The 15,759-nt window shown below is 41.4% G+C and overlaps 1 protein-coding gene across 1 annotated transcript in view; it reads right to left on the bottom strand.

Annotated features, from left to right (window-relative positions):
- Nucleotides 1-15,759, bottom strand: part of LOC311037884 (transmembrane protein 132D) — a gene marked incomplete at both ends in the record, with an annotated part of 36,566 nt that overhangs the window by 6,057 nt on the left and 14,750 nt on the right. The window contains 3 exons of the mRNA XM_084047176.1: nucleotides 3,129-3,337; nucleotides 5,303-5,446; nucleotides 12,942-13,113. Of these exons, the coding sequence (XP_083903302.1) occupies nucleotides 3,129-3,337; nucleotides 5,303-5,446; nucleotides 12,942-13,113 (525 nt within the window). The remainder of the gene's footprint in view (nucleotides 1-3,128; nucleotides 3,338-5,302; nucleotides 5,447-12,941; nucleotides 13,114-15,759) is intronic.

The following is a 15,759-nucleotide window of genomic DNA, read 5'->3' as shown; positions in this document are numbered from 1 at the left end:
CTCCACCAATGTGCAGTATTGAGAGCCCTGACGTCACAACAATTGGAGCGATGGGCACTGCACTGTGGTTGGTTAGGGTACACCTAGGGCCCAGGTAGAACCCAGTTAACGCCTGCATGGGCAAACCCAGTTAGGACCCGCCTTGGTCCCACATAAACATGGCTAGTTGGGGCCCACCTAAGGGCCAGGTAGAAGCTACTTATAGCCTGCATGGGCATCGCAGTTGGGACTGAAGTGGATGCCGCTGACATTGCTGACATGGGGTCCATATGGTTTAGCCCACCTTGAAACCATATGGGAACTACGCTGGCATGCTGGCTGTAATGCAAACGCTGCATCATACCTGCAGTGTGTAGTTTGATGTTGTGTGTGTAGCAGATATACCTGCAGTGTGTAGATCAATGTCCATAGGAAAGTCAATGCCCAGCAGTGTTTTTTTTCCCCAGCAGAGTTTCTAGTGTCTCTGTGTCTCTCTGGAAGAGGTTGCACATGAACTCTGCAGCCGCACTGAGGCGCTCCAACACAAACACTCTGACATGAAGCTGCTTCACACAACAAACATCAGCACCACGCTGCTGTTTGTCCAAAAGACACAATATCTGCTCTCCCACCGACGTCATGTGTTCATTTATCGACAGCCGTACAGACTCCTTTTGACACATTTTACGTCGTTTATCCAGCTCTCAGTGACTCTCCACATCGGGCTGTTATTTTGCTGCGATCAAGTCAACGATGTGAGAGATTAGCTATCACAGACGGACGGACAGGGGGTGAAACATAGTCTTGCGCCATGCCTTTCGGCCTGGCGGAGACAATAAAAAACCGAAAGTAAAGGAAATGGCCATTTCTGCAACAGAAGTAGTCAATAAACTATGCTATGAAAACATGGGTCACATTGGCAAAGAATGTAAGAAAGAGGCAATCATGTAGAAAATAGCCGATCTCCAAGCTTACAAAGCCTCTGAACGTGAGGCGTTTCGAGCTTGTAGATCGGCTATTTTCACAATATTTACTTGTGGAACGGAGTCAAACAGAATGGGGGGGTCCCAGATCAAGTACGTGTATTTGGGGGGGGGGGGGGGGGGGGCGTGAAAGGGTTGATGAACACTGCTGTAATCGGAGCGAAATTATCTGAAATTACTACATGACCATAATGCAGGCTAACATGCGTTGCACGGGGCGGTCCTGCCATTACGTTAGTTACTGTAGTTGCTGTGGAGCTACATAGTTCTCCAGAAGACACACACAAACATACACCATCTACAATGGACGAACTGAGCAGCAATATAGACATTCACCACACGAACGTGCATTGTTGACAAAGTGATTACACAGCCGCTGCAGGCATGACAACCAGGTTAGCGTTAGCGACATGGCAGCTATCACAGCGCCCTGTCCGTCGTGCTGCAACTGCCTGTGATGGCTACAGCAGTAACAGCAAGCTGTCTGCGATGCCATTGTCTGGAGACTGCTCTTAGCGTGACACGACCAATGAGAGTGAGCGCTGTAGTTGTTGCTAAGATACGGTGGCGTCTCTGCCCCATAGCTTGTAGATCTCTCACACATGATTGGCGTAGGCTGCGTTGCCAGGTCTGACTTTGTGTCTAAGCAATGGTCGGCTGATTTTTGCGCGCCTTTGGGCTCGTTTGCATTGTGCGCACGGCAGCGCTTGTTTAGCGTACGTCAGCGCGACGTGGCAACGGACGTGGCAACGTGAAAGGTGATTGGCTGGTGAAAAGAAACACCCGACGTTACACCAGAAATGGTGCCTGGAGAAAATGGTGACCAAAAAAAAAGTTTGGAAAAAAAGGAAAAAAACCCCGCAGCGGCTGCGTGCTGTTGTGGTGATGAGGTCGTGCGCACGGTAAACGGTACGAAGCTGCCTCCCCTTCCGTTTTGTCCGACATTTGGTGAGTAGAATTAATTATGTTGCGCGGTGGAAAAGGTGTATTGAGCAGTGAGATGTCCCCTACGCGAGGCGTAAATTCAGCGCGGCCGGCGTGGCGAGTCAGCTGGCGACATGTGGTCTGGCGGTGCGTTGTTTAGTCGATAACAGAGCTGTGGGGTGTGGACACCGAGGGTGCGGAAGTTGGTCGCCATTTATATAGTTAGATAAGAGCTGAGACCAAGACAATATAATGATATGAATAAAATTAAAATTTCACTTAAAATCTGTCATTAAAAATGGTGTTTACCAAGTTTTATGGAAAACCAAAAAGGTGGGCATTCAAAAATCTAATGAGTTGATGTCTGTGCATTTATCATTTAACACTTTATATTTGTAACCAATTAGTGTCTATCTGTCTAAGAGAAAGAAAAAAAGCAAAACACCAAAGACATGTTTTGTTGGCTTTTTACCCTGGATAACAATAATGCCATCACTGTGCCATTGCCATTGGCATTGAGTGAAACATAATGACTCTACTGTAAGTATTGAACAAAATCCCAATAACCTTTATCCCGGCATCTGTGTTGCCTCTACACTGTTACGTCCCCTCCATGGAGAATACCAATACACTAATGTAACCAACATAGATGTGATTATTGTTTATGACTAATAACATAGTTATATCCATCTCTTTAATATACATTAAGGCACTGGGAGGGCTGCTAAGCTGGAGGGATTTGATGATCCTACTGTACAGTATCCTTCTGCATAGTGGCAACCTATATACTACTGTCAATTTAGTTTTGTTATTCATTCATCACTCTCTTGTCCTACTGAGAGTGATGAACTTGCGGATAAACAAAAAAACTCAGTTTATGTCTTGTTTGAGCTGTGGATTTTAATGCACTCTTTATGAGTCTATTACATTTGTTACAATTTAATTCTATCCAGTTTCATTCCACGTGCAAGATTTCCTGCTCAGTTTTGACAAGCCATCAAAGTGACATTGATTTGAAGGCAACTACAAGCTTAGTAAATCTTCCATCAACAACACAATTCATGTGAAAATCATGTGAATTTAGAATAGTATAGAGTAGTAGCAGTATCTGATATAAGTTCTTGCTGTTGATTTAGACATCAAATGAAGGACCTGAGAACGAGTTGACTATGACTGACAGACAAGGGGTGATGCAGACCTCACATTGAACAACTGTCAATGTGTCAATTGCTGGTGCCTTACCTTCTGCTGCCAGTGGTGATAGGGACCCTCCATCCTTTGATCTGGCTGAGCTCTGAGTCAGAAACATCGATTTGCAGAGGCAGGCGGGGCATCCATACACTTATCTCCAGCTGGGCACTCAGGAAGCTGTAGGTGAAGTTGAGCAACACCTTGGTTCTCCCTCTGGTCTCTTTGCCATTCACATAGACATAGTCACAGCGCTCAGATACCTGGACCAGAGAGAGACAGACAGACAACAGGACATACATTCAGAGAGAAACAGAAACAAAACTGATGAAGTGGGAGAAATATATTAAGAACAGATCAGAGACAGAGAGCACAATGCACATTTTGTTCTTGGAAGAAAGTTTTTTATATTGTTCAAGATCCATGAGCAATGAGCGTTGAAGTTATTTTAAACAAAAGAAAGATCTGAGCGAAGAACTGACAAAGTGAGAAGTGAGGAATCTCAGAACCAATGAATTTTTTTTTTACTGAAACAAAAAGAGAAAACTAACAATAATACATTTTGTTTGCAAAGTACATTCTGTCAGAGTCTGGCCAGGGAATCCAGGGCTGTGTTCCTGTTTATGTCATGTAAATTTATGACCCTGGTCTTCAGGAAACTGTTGCTGAATACTAATGAGTACTACCCTATAACTGCTCCTGTGGTGCTGTATGGAAGAGCATAGCAATCCCTGCCAGCTGGGCCAATGTGGGGAAACACAGCAGTTGGTGTGTCTTATTTAACACTGGGGGCCTATCTCCACAACCGCCTCACTTATCTTAACAAACCGCCAGCTCCGCAGAGGTACAGTACTGTAATTGGAGAGCACTAGACTGGAGAATAGAGAGGATCACAGAATAGAGAGGAAATAGAGGGGGAGAGGGGGAAAGGGGGAAGTGAAAAGTAAGGGAGGGAAGGAGGGCATCCCACTAAGGCTGAGGCTTTTAATCAACATTTATTTCTTCTTTTTGTTAAGTATAGTATAGTCCCTGTCATTGCCAACCCTTACTGTTCTGACAGTATGGAGTTTCACTGGGAAAGCGTAACATGAGGTGAGGAACACGCTGTCCCTCCCAGCCCAACAAGTGCCCAGACCAACCCAGTAGGCATTTATCCAGACTTACAAGAGCAAAATCAGAGTACGCAGGAATAATAATCAAAAACGACTAAATGGTCACAGTCCTTATGTTCCCTCCAAAGCTTGAAAGTTATTTTGGAATCAAAGTTGTTTTTAAGGATAGTCTTTGCTACGTTAAAGATGTGCAGTTATCTGAAAATAATGCACACCCTCCAGCCAATCAGACTTAATATTCTATGTGGACATAAAATTAAGTATGATACTGATACGCTCAGTTGTGTTATTATATAAGGCATAGTTATCAACTGATTCTGCATCCCTCCTCCTTCACTCACTCACTTGCTGTCTCTTTGTCTCTCTCTCCCACATGGGCTTAAACTCTTTCTCACAAACACTCAAAGCCAGTGACTGACACAGCTTCTGATAGAAAAAAAAATCCCTATCCCTCAGTATTCCCCCCCCCCCATTCTGCCATCTGTCCTGATTTCCTGACTTTCTATTTTTCTCCCTCTCTCTCTGCCCCTTTCTCGCTCTCATGCACTTTCCCACGCAATCCTTGTTTTCTGTGCCATGGCAACATATTTTCCTACTGTCCTAGTAACATGGATCCATTACACGGAGGTCAAAACACTATGCGTAGAGTTTGTGCAGTGGGATCATGGGATCAGTCTCCAGTGCCATATGTGAGTCTGCCTTTATCCATGATACTTTGACTTCACACAGACATTTAAGAGTGACCTGGTGAGTTTGATGATGCGTGCATCTAAATGCATTCGAGTGGTATGAAATAAACAGACTCCCTATTTAGCTTGTAGGGCAGCATGATGCCATAATGAATCTTGTTTTTAAGGTCTTCTGTAAAAGAAAAAAGGCAAACACACAGCAAACTTATGGTGAATAAATCCATTGTGTCCCCGTTACTTTATCTTGCCTGAACGGGGTCCTCAAGATGAAGAGATGGCGACCCAAAAGGGTATCTTTGATGTTATTGGATGGTGTAACAATAGTGAAACAGTATCTCCCTTTTAATCTTCAATTTAATAGATAACACAAGGGAACCTGTTCACCTATCATAATATCAAGTAGTTAAGAACACTTGATGTGACTGACCTTGAGTACATCCTCCTCTGTAGACCTGCAGTTGGTGTAGTTGGTGACCTCGGTAACTGACCCATCAGCTTCCACAGCCAAAGTCTTCACAGGGACAGACACCATCTTTCCAGTCAACACTGCTGTGTTGAGGATATCACTGTACTGTTTAGGAGGAGAAGACAGAGAGAGATTCAGCCAGTGAGGTAGGCACACTATGGCAGATATCAGAAAAAACGGCACAATTCAAGCACTGTCTATAACAATGATGTTGCAACCTGGCAGGTTAATCAAATTTAGCGTTCCGATATATCCAACAAATATGCAAGATCATGAAAACTGGGTCATCTCTGCCACTGGCTTCCCTTTCTCGTTCATGATTGAATAGTCCAATTTCTGCATGGAGCCTAATTGAAAGTAATATTGAAGCATAGCTCATTGACTTTAGTGTGGCTGGGCAGGCCATGTGATGTCCACTATTATTTTTGGACACGTAGCTAGCCCTTAAACTGGGTGGAAACAATTCTAACAAAAAATAACAGAGCCAATACACAAAGACATTAGGGTGGTCATTCATATTGGGATGGGATAGTATCGAGATTGATTCTCAAAGCAGTGGTCAGAGGTTTTTAGGGCTCGCTATCTGCCACTCAAGTCCACACGATGGCCCTCATTTATCCATGGAGTGTGCAAACCAACTTAAAATCGAGCCCAGGAATTAGCTTACACCCACGCTCGCGTGAGATTTATCAAATATGTGTATCCTATCAATTCTAGCGTAGGATTCGTCCGCTGTTGATAAATGTGGCGCAGCCTCGCCCCACCAAGCGGAATACGGCTGAGAAGAGGAACTTCTCTAACATGGGAAGTTACCCCACCAATCATCTTCGTGGATTCACACACAGCTACACAGCACACACGCCTATCATATGCGTGGGACTGGAACATGCTATTTGCATACACATGGCACAGACCCGATACCTGACAGACACAGAAAATAAAACAAAAATACGACCGCATTCGTAACAGTGCAAGTCCTGTCAACTATAAGGTGTCACACTATGTCAGAAAGGCGCAGCATACTGTAGGCTACCCAAGTTGGGAGACTTCACTCTCATGTCATAAAAATATTCCAGCGCAGCAGTCCCCAAACTCCTCTCGCATGTATACGCTCATCTTAACACAGAGCCAGTAAAGCACTGTTTAAATGGCTTAATGATTAAGTATCTAACTTGTAACATTGTACATATTTTATATTGTTTTTAATTGCTTGATTTTAATTGCTTGCACACATGGAACCTATCCTACCAATTGCATATGACACATTGTCGATGCATGCCTTTACAAAATATATTTTTTCACATGTATTATTTATTAGTTTTAGAGCTATACATTCTTGGAGTAATATGTTTAGATGCCTGTCAAATGGTCAGACAATACTTCTCCGCATGTCTACGATGGGATAAACGGGTGTAGACAAATCCTACACGGAGGGCCGAATTTAGATTTTCCCAGATGAATCAGTAGGCAATGCGTAGGCGATCTTCAATCATCTGGCCAAAATGTGAATATTTCATACAAAATAGCGGGTCAAATTGAGTCAATTGGCTTTAATAAAATGAACTGCTTTGATCACATCGTTGCTCTTGTTGTCAACTGCAATAGAGAAGACAAATTACTTCACTTTGTCTTTTAATTTAGTATCTCCTGCAAGGTGCCTGATTCTCTCTGCCTCACAGTCTTCAATGCAGAACTGCGCTCAAGGGTGAGACAATGTAAACGGGTCCCTCATGTGAGGTGCTTACACACAGCGGGTGTTACCGGCTGCCTCCATTGTTAGACATCCGCCAGCTTTGCCAGTACTGTAGCGGCAAGGCGAGAGCATACAGCAGCTGCCGCATACAGATGGATGATAACTGGATGTGAATATTTTAATTAAACACATTTTGTTAACTGATTAATTAATTTTATATACTGCATGTCTTATTTTTTGTACTTTCTTTTTCTTTACCCCAACTCAACCCACAACCCGTGGACCCCTTTGCAGGCCACATCTGGCCTGCGGTTTGATACACCTGCTCAGGTAGAACTCGCGGGACTGTTTTCTTAAGGCCAAACCGCACCAATGCAAGTAGTCGCAACTCCTTGCAACAAAACAGTTTTAAGGTCAACCACACCAACAACACCAATGCAACTTCTTGCAACTGCCATTGGGGATAATGGTTGCAAGTAGTTGCATGGCGAATCGTTGGTGTGGAGTGGCCTTTAGTCCCTCTCCCTACCGCTCCCATTGGATTTCTGACCATTCCGACTTGTGCCCGCAATGGCTTCATTTATGGCTCCCACCCACAACAAAATTGAAGTACCATTTAGTCCTGCATAATCCTGCAATATTATGGTCTAGTCCTGCATAATCCTGCAATATTTCCAGTGGGACCCAAAGAAATATTACAAACAGAAACACAGAGAGAGAGAGAGAGAGAGAGAGAGAGAGAGAGACACACAGACAGACAGACAGACAGACAGAAATGAAATCATTTTGAAATGATGTTCTCCTCTCCATTTAGCCATACGATGAATGTGTTCATATCGGACCTGCCTTGCTTTGCTTTGTAATTTCCTGCTTTGATTTTATTTTCAACTTCGCTTGTCAACTCCATGCTGCAACTGTGCTCGACTCACACTGTTGCATGCTTCAGGTACGCTGCATCCGGTTACTGATTTACAGTTTTTTACTGCCCATTCCCCCCACAGTTATAGGGGTCCCTACCTCTATAACAAGGCATAGTCATTATAGAGTTCCCTACTTCAATAACAAGGTATAGTCATTGTACAGGGCAAACATGGCATAGAGTGGGTGTTGACTAGATTGGTAGGTATTATAACACGCATAACGTAATGTGTTCCAACATACACACGTGTCTGTGGCAAACACGAGTAAACACGAGTAAGTTTGGACCGATGCATGTGCACACGTACGCACACACGCGCACGCACACGCGCACACACACACACACACACACACACACACACACACACACACACACACACACACACACACACACACACACACACACACACACACGTGCACGCACGCATGCAAGTGCACCCACACACACTTTATGCACACCACATCAAAAATAAACCCTCAAATCCTGTTCTATATTAAACTGAGCACACACCAGTGATATTACGGACTGTAACACCTAAACCTGATTACATTTCAAATCTTCCACTCTCGACATCATGTAGATTAGATTTAATCATTTATTGCAACAAATGCAATACAGTTATACATTAAGATGCTCCTTAAATTAGCAATGCAGAAACCCTGTTTGGTAGTTATGAGAACCGAGCCACACCCATCCAACCTGTAGATGAATAATAATTAACCACCTGAACCCAAAATACCATCTTTATGGATTATAACAAAATCGGCAGTGCCAGGAAGATCTAGGCTAAATAAATAGACAAATTGTTGCAAACGGTGTTGATCGTGGCGGATCAATATCTTTCCTGATTCATTTCCATTTCATATCATGTTTTAAGTGTCTGAAAATCACTTGATAACACATTTCATTCCCATTGTTTGATGAATCGATTACTATCAATTAGGGGTGCAGCGATACGTTTAAACAACGATTCGATACGTATCACGATACTTGGTTGTCGATACGATACATGAACGATACAGGTTAATTTAGAACGATACGATACGTTTCGATTCAGTGATTTAGTCGATACGATACATGAACGATACAGGACAGGTTCATTTCGAACGATACGATTCGATTCAATGATTTAAAATCGATATAGTAACCATTTATTTACCCAAAACATCTGTGTGAAAAATAAATACCTGGATACTGGATATAAAGCACTCTCTCTTTTTTCTTCTTAAAATTACTTAGTATTGATAAAATTAATTATTTGCATTGCAAAACGATTCGATACGATTATCTGCTTTGCAAAACAATTCGATACAAAGTCAAACGATACGATATTTTGCTGTTTGCATATTGATATAGTAGATCGTTGAAGTTTCAAAACGTTTTTTCGATGCAGTTACTATATCGTTACACCTCTACTATCAATACAACATTTCATTCATAATTTACCAGCACGGCACACTCACGGCACTCGATGTACTCCAAGACTCGGCTCAGTTTGTTTTCAAACAGTTGTGGGGATTGTTTTTACTGTACGCTGCATCACATCATATTTGCTTTGAAATCCAGGAATGCAGCGTAAAAACATTAATGATCATTACAGATCTTTAATTTACTTTATCTAGAGAAAGAATAGCAACACAATTAATCCACTTCATTAAAGACCAGAACTCTCACTCTCTCACAATGACCACGCACATGGACAGCGATCATCTTAATGAAGCCACGCCGGTATTGGATGCAATCTTTGTTTGTGTCGAACCAACCGCCCAAACCTGTGATATTTTCTAGCGAACCCACAGACCCGTGTGACCTGAGGGTTACAGGTCAATATGCGCATCACTAGCCTAAGGATATGCAAAGTAAGACCAAGCAAGACAGTATTTCAGTTTAACTTTAGAGCTATGCAAGACATTGTATTTCAGTTTAACTTTAGAGCTATGCAAGACATTGAATTTCAGTTTAACTTTAGAGCTATGCAAGACATTGAATTTCAGTTTAATTTTAGAGCTATGCAAGGCATAGAATTTAAGTTTAACTTTAGAGAATTAGAAAGGTGAAGTCAGGTAGTGGAGGAAAAGCTTTGGCAGCATTGGTGTCGCAGAGATCAAGTGTAGGAGTGAGCCATATTTAAATGGACTGCCTTGTTGTGAGAATGGGTTGTGATTGGTGTGTAAAAACGTTGTAGAAATGCTGATTCGATCAGCAGACCGACAGCTGATTACAGCTGGGCTGTATGTCTTCTGTGTCCTGCATGAACTGTAGGTAGTAGTGTGTTAAGGCGTTAGAGAGTATGTTTGTGTGGGTGTGTGGACTGTGCATGCATTTCTGTGTATGTCTTATGTTTATGTGCCTGAATGTCTGGGCAGAATCTCATTTGTTTTTCTTTTTTTAATGTTATTCTCTCCTGTTGTTTGCAGACGTAGCATCAGGCAGCGCTTGGCAGATGTTCCCTGGCAGCCTTACATTCTAAACTCTATTGGCTTGACAGATGCTGACCGCAATTCTAAAAGGACATGCTCTAGATCATGCTTCAACTGTGACCCAATCATAAGCCATCGAATCAGGCTAGAGCAATATTGGAGAGCAAACCTCAGGGCTGTCGGATCCCAGCACTAATGATACTGAGAAATCTGGCTGCTTATGTTTTGACATTTTCACAGGCTTTGCAAGGGCTCTGCAGTGATCAAGTGCAGTTCACCAGTTCCAATGCATTATTCAGAGGTCCTTTTTTTTCTTCTCTTCTTTTTTTTAAAGGTCTGCTTTTTCAAAAATATGTTTTTTTTCCTGGAAAAATGTTGACCTAGTAGTCCCTAGGGCCTAAGGCCCAAAGGCAGAAGAGTGTAAAGGTGCACAATTTTTTTGAATGACACGATTCAATATGTCATGTAATGATGCAACAAAAAGAAATGTTTCGCTTTTTCACCTGGAAAAAGCTAAATATTAATTCTCTTTTTTTCAGATTAAAGGAATAATTAATCTTCAAAGGAGAAAAAAATATTTGTGAGTATCTCTTACAAGTTTATTGACTCATGGTAAGAACCACAAAATATCTTCAAAAGGAGTTGTCTCTGCCTTCTCCTACACTAATGTTTTTTCACTTGTTTTGAGTTAGATATTTCTATAAGCATACAACAATAAATTAGTCAAATGTTTTTCATCGGTTCGAATCCACCGTGGTGCATCCGGCTTTGCCGAGCGTCTACACGAACACAATTGGCCCGTGTTCGGGCGTGGAGGGTGATAATGGTCATTGCACGTAGTCCTACGGGCTGGGGCGGCACCTGTCAGCAGGGAGTGTTGGGCGGGAGGAGTAGGATGAAGGCTCTACGTCCTCCTGGTGGGGGCTCCTTACTGGCAGGTGAGTCAGTAGGATACGCCAGCAGTGACAACACAGAAATGTGTGAGGGGAGGAATGAATTGGCATAACGACTAAATTGTGGAGAAAAAGCGGTAAGAAAGAATTGGCTACTCTAATTGAAAAAGATTACAAATAAAGATATTAAAAACAATTTGCCATGGACAAATCATACACTGAGCTGAATAGAGTGGTTCATTATTTGAAGCTTGGTACACAAGACTGATGACAGAAGTAGATTGCTTAAAGTGTATTCTGTGCCCAGCAAGGGCACCTTACGTTGGGGGGAATAGAGGAACTGACAACTCATGGCCCTAAATCAGAGTTGGCAGAAAGTCTGCAGGTGTGTATGGGAGAGGGACCCATAATGTAGGCAAAGCTGATAATTCTGCCCCTGAGTGCTACTGGAAGGGCATGCGTGTGGCCCCGCCCTCATACAGTAGATTAATGGCATTTGTTGCAAAGTTATACCCTACCTTTCTATTGTGGTACACTTTTGTCTCCTCCTTCCTTTCCCTTCAAGGACATTATCAGCGAGTACAGCCTCTGAAGCCATCTTTTACCTTAATAAATGCCAACTTCATTGATTGAGTGAGGGACCCCTCAACTGCCGTGCTATGACGTTCGCTTTGTCGGAGCCAAGTGACCTCGTATGAGGGTTCTCCACAATTAACAGATACTCACCGTATCTGACAACACTTTACAGGCCGTTTATAATCTCCTCGCTTCCCTCCTCCTTAAAACATCAGCGTAGATGAGACAACAATAGGCATAATTTATTGGACAGCCAGAGTCGACTTTATTGCATGTTCCGGAGAGGTTAATTCTCCACACAGTGGGAAGGGAATTCATTCCCTATGCATCGTTACTGATGTTACTGCTGTAAAAGTATACTAATTGCTAAACTACAAGTAAATGCCTTTAAACCCAAATACAAAACACAGCAAATAAGTAATAATACTCATATTGCATATCGTTGATGTCGGGCAGAAACCTTGTATCTCCATATTTTAACTTTTAATGTTTTTTTTATGCCCTACTTTGTCATACAACAGTGTCACACACAATTTGCAAAAATAGCCTATCTACAAGCTCACAACGTGTCGTATCGTGACACATGGTGAGCTTTTGCAGTTTTTTTCCATTTCCTGAAACGGTTTTGTACTGTTTGCCCGGGACCCAAACTAGTGAAAATAGCAGATCTACAAGCTGACAACGGGTCGCTTTGCCCGCGTTGTGAACTTGTAGATCTGGTATTTTCATTACTTCTTAAAATTAAAAGAAATAATGTTTAGGGACATTATTCGATTCATGCAATACTTTATGTGTGTGTGTGTGTATATATATACCGTATATATTATATATAATATATATATATATATATATATATATATATATATATATATATATATATATATATATATATATATATATATATACACACACACACACACACACATACATAAATAAATGTAGGAAACGGAAGGAGATATTTACTCACGACCCATACAAATTGGGTTTTGGGTTTTAAAAGATGGGTCCAGAACCCACCAGTTGGGAAACAGTGCTGTGTAGCCATGAAAGTGTTCCACTGCCACAGCTGTTACAACCAGAATATAGTGTGTGTTCTCACCATGACCAGGGGCGCCAGCCCAACATAATCCCTCTGAGTGGTGTAGATTTTCATCATGCCAACATCTTTGACATTCCCTGGCAATTCCAGACGCCAGGTGATCATCTGGCTCTCAGTCTGCTCCGAAACACCCTTGGCGGTGAAGTCCATTTGCAGCACCTCCAGCAGGCCCCTGTTCAGTGAGAATACAATATACCACTGTAGTCATGTATATAACACTGATTATCATCATCATCATCATACTATAAGCCACCAAGCAGTGGTGTTACAGTAAGTAACTCAGTACATGTACGCAAGTACTGCACTTAAGTACAATTTTGAGTCAGTATTTACAATTTTCAATACGTTTACTTCTACCCCACTACATCTCAGAGGAAAATATTGCACTTTTACTCCACTACAATTATATGAAAGTAACTAGTTACTTTGTAGATTTTGATTATTATTACAAAACACACTAACCACTTCAGACCTATATAATATTTCGGCCATTTGAAAGTAGCAGATCTACATCGCAACGCATTGTGAGCTTGTAGTGAGCTTGTAGATCGGCTATTTTCAAAAGATTTTTTATACATTTTGAACTTGTGAAATGGGACATTCTGCACAATGAGTACTTTTACTTTTGGTACTTTAAGTATATTTTGATGCCAATACTTTTGTACTTTTACTCAAGTCAATTTTTTATACGGGACTTATATTTGTAACAGAGTATATCTAAATTGCAGTATTCATACTTTTAATTAAGTAAAACATGTGAGTACTTCTTCCATCACTGCCACCAAGTCTCTGTCCAAGAAAAAACATTTCTGTGTACAGAATCTCTGTCTGGGGCGTAACTCGGGGAGCGATAGACCAGATGGTCCCAGATTTGGGGTGAGAGCTTCAGATGACCCCTTGATGGAACGTGCCAAACGGCAATTGGGAGGGTATTATTAATTAAACAATCAATAAATTAATCAATGTATTAAGTACTAGGACGGTGCGCCCTGGGCACCGGCCTAGTCGGGTTTTCTTCTTAATTGGGACATGATATGATTAAAGGTCTTTAGCCATGATGATGGTGTTTTAGCCATATGATTAGTATGATTAGTAGTATTAGTATTTTGTTTTTTGCATTTCCCTGAAGAAGACCTTGCTAGGTCGAAACATTGGTTTCTCATTCAAATAAATCCTGCATCGTGGCTACGAGTGTGCAGCCTTTTCTTTACTTTCTTTTTTACCAAGGTCAGCAGCACCTCACCAATACTGGTGTGCGCCCTCCTTCCTTTTTGTCTACTTTATATTTTGGCATAACCCTGCCTATCTTGTAGTTTAATGACAGGGTTAGCACTCTGTAAACAAACCTACCTCCATATAAAATCCTGATGTCTGTTTCAAGCTCTCATGTGAAGTTGCCCCATAGTCTTTGCTATAGCATTTGAACACATTAGACATTAACAGACTGTACTGTAATGTAATGTAATGAGTGGCAATAATTATGAGTCATGGATTTGAAGGCAATCATTTTAATAGGGCCTTATGGGGACCTTTTAAAAATAGAGCTACATTACTGTATAGTGCCCAGTGGGATCAGGTTAGTTGTCATATGCCATGTATAATAGCACATGGATCTAAATATTATGCATAGAAAATTCATCATAGCCCTCAAACTCCAGTGGGAAATGCAAGTAATGCAATGTCAAACATTAATGTAATAAACACCAGTGCAATGTTATGATAATGGCAGGGGAATTCTAATCTTCATTATGCTTTTATGAGGGCAGGATAGGGAAATTTAAATGAAAGGATAATTATTGTCAAATATATTTTCCTTGTTAAACTGATGTCACTTTAATTGGGGTGGAATGTATTAGGAAAACAAAAAGGTTTATGAGGGCTAAATACCATAGAGTTGAATCTATGAAATAGAATAAAACAGCCTAGAAATTAAGTAGCCTGGATGTACTTTTTTCACCTAACAAAGCAGATAAACATAATATTTAATTGCAATTATTGGTTGCAGGTAAAGTCATTAGAACTTCACATATAATGAATAATTACATTTAAAATGTGGAAGCAATAATTCTGAAGAATAGAAATGAAACATAAAAACATTACATTGTGATTACGGTGTGGAAATACTGCTGATCAAATCTAAAGTGTCTGACTGGCTCTAGAACATGGGTCACAATGTGACTTCCCTAGAAGCCCACAACATTACTGAACAAGTAGAACTTCAGCGGAAAAACTAAAAACAAATCCTCTCTACCAGAGGTCTACGTTTTACAGGCCAAGGACCCCTTAGCTGAGAGAGAGAGATGAAGTAGGGACCCCCCACTACATATTGTATACATTGTGTTGCAGATGAAACTTTTTCATATATTTCGTAGATAGCTTCTTAGACTTGTTTGACAGCAATCTCAATGTGTAGCGTTGTCGTGTTATATTCATGTTAATAAGTATTTTCAGACAGTTAACCACTCAATAATTAGAAAACCTGAACTTGGTGTGCTATTTTTTCCTTTTCTATCCAATTGTAGATCTGCTATTTTCTAATGTTCCCCTCAGAATAGGGATGCAAGGATTCAAGTGATTAATCAAAAAAAAAAAGTTCCTATCAGACAAAGATTTGGTGGCCCCCCTGTAGTAACTCTGAGGACCCCCTAGGTGACCCGGACCCCCTGTTGAGGACCCCTGCTCTATACCAGACACCATCCAGTAAGTCATTGCCTATCAGAGCCGGAAACACCATCAGGCCCCCTGCATATAGATAAATCGTAGTTATCCAACTTGTCCAGCAACTTAAAGCATAATATTATGAGAATCGCTCAAAAGT

This window comes from Gymnoscopelus microlampas, assembly GCF_963454915.1.
Source record: "Gymnoscopelus microlampas genome assembly, chromosome: 21".
In the NCBI taxonomy this organism is placed as follows: domain Eukaryota; kingdom Metazoa; phylum Chordata; class Actinopteri; order Myctophiformes; family Myctophidae; genus Gymnoscopelus; species Gymnoscopelus microlampas.
Note: the sequence above shows the minus strand (reverse complement) of the source record. Positions and strands in the feature narration are given on the sequence as shown.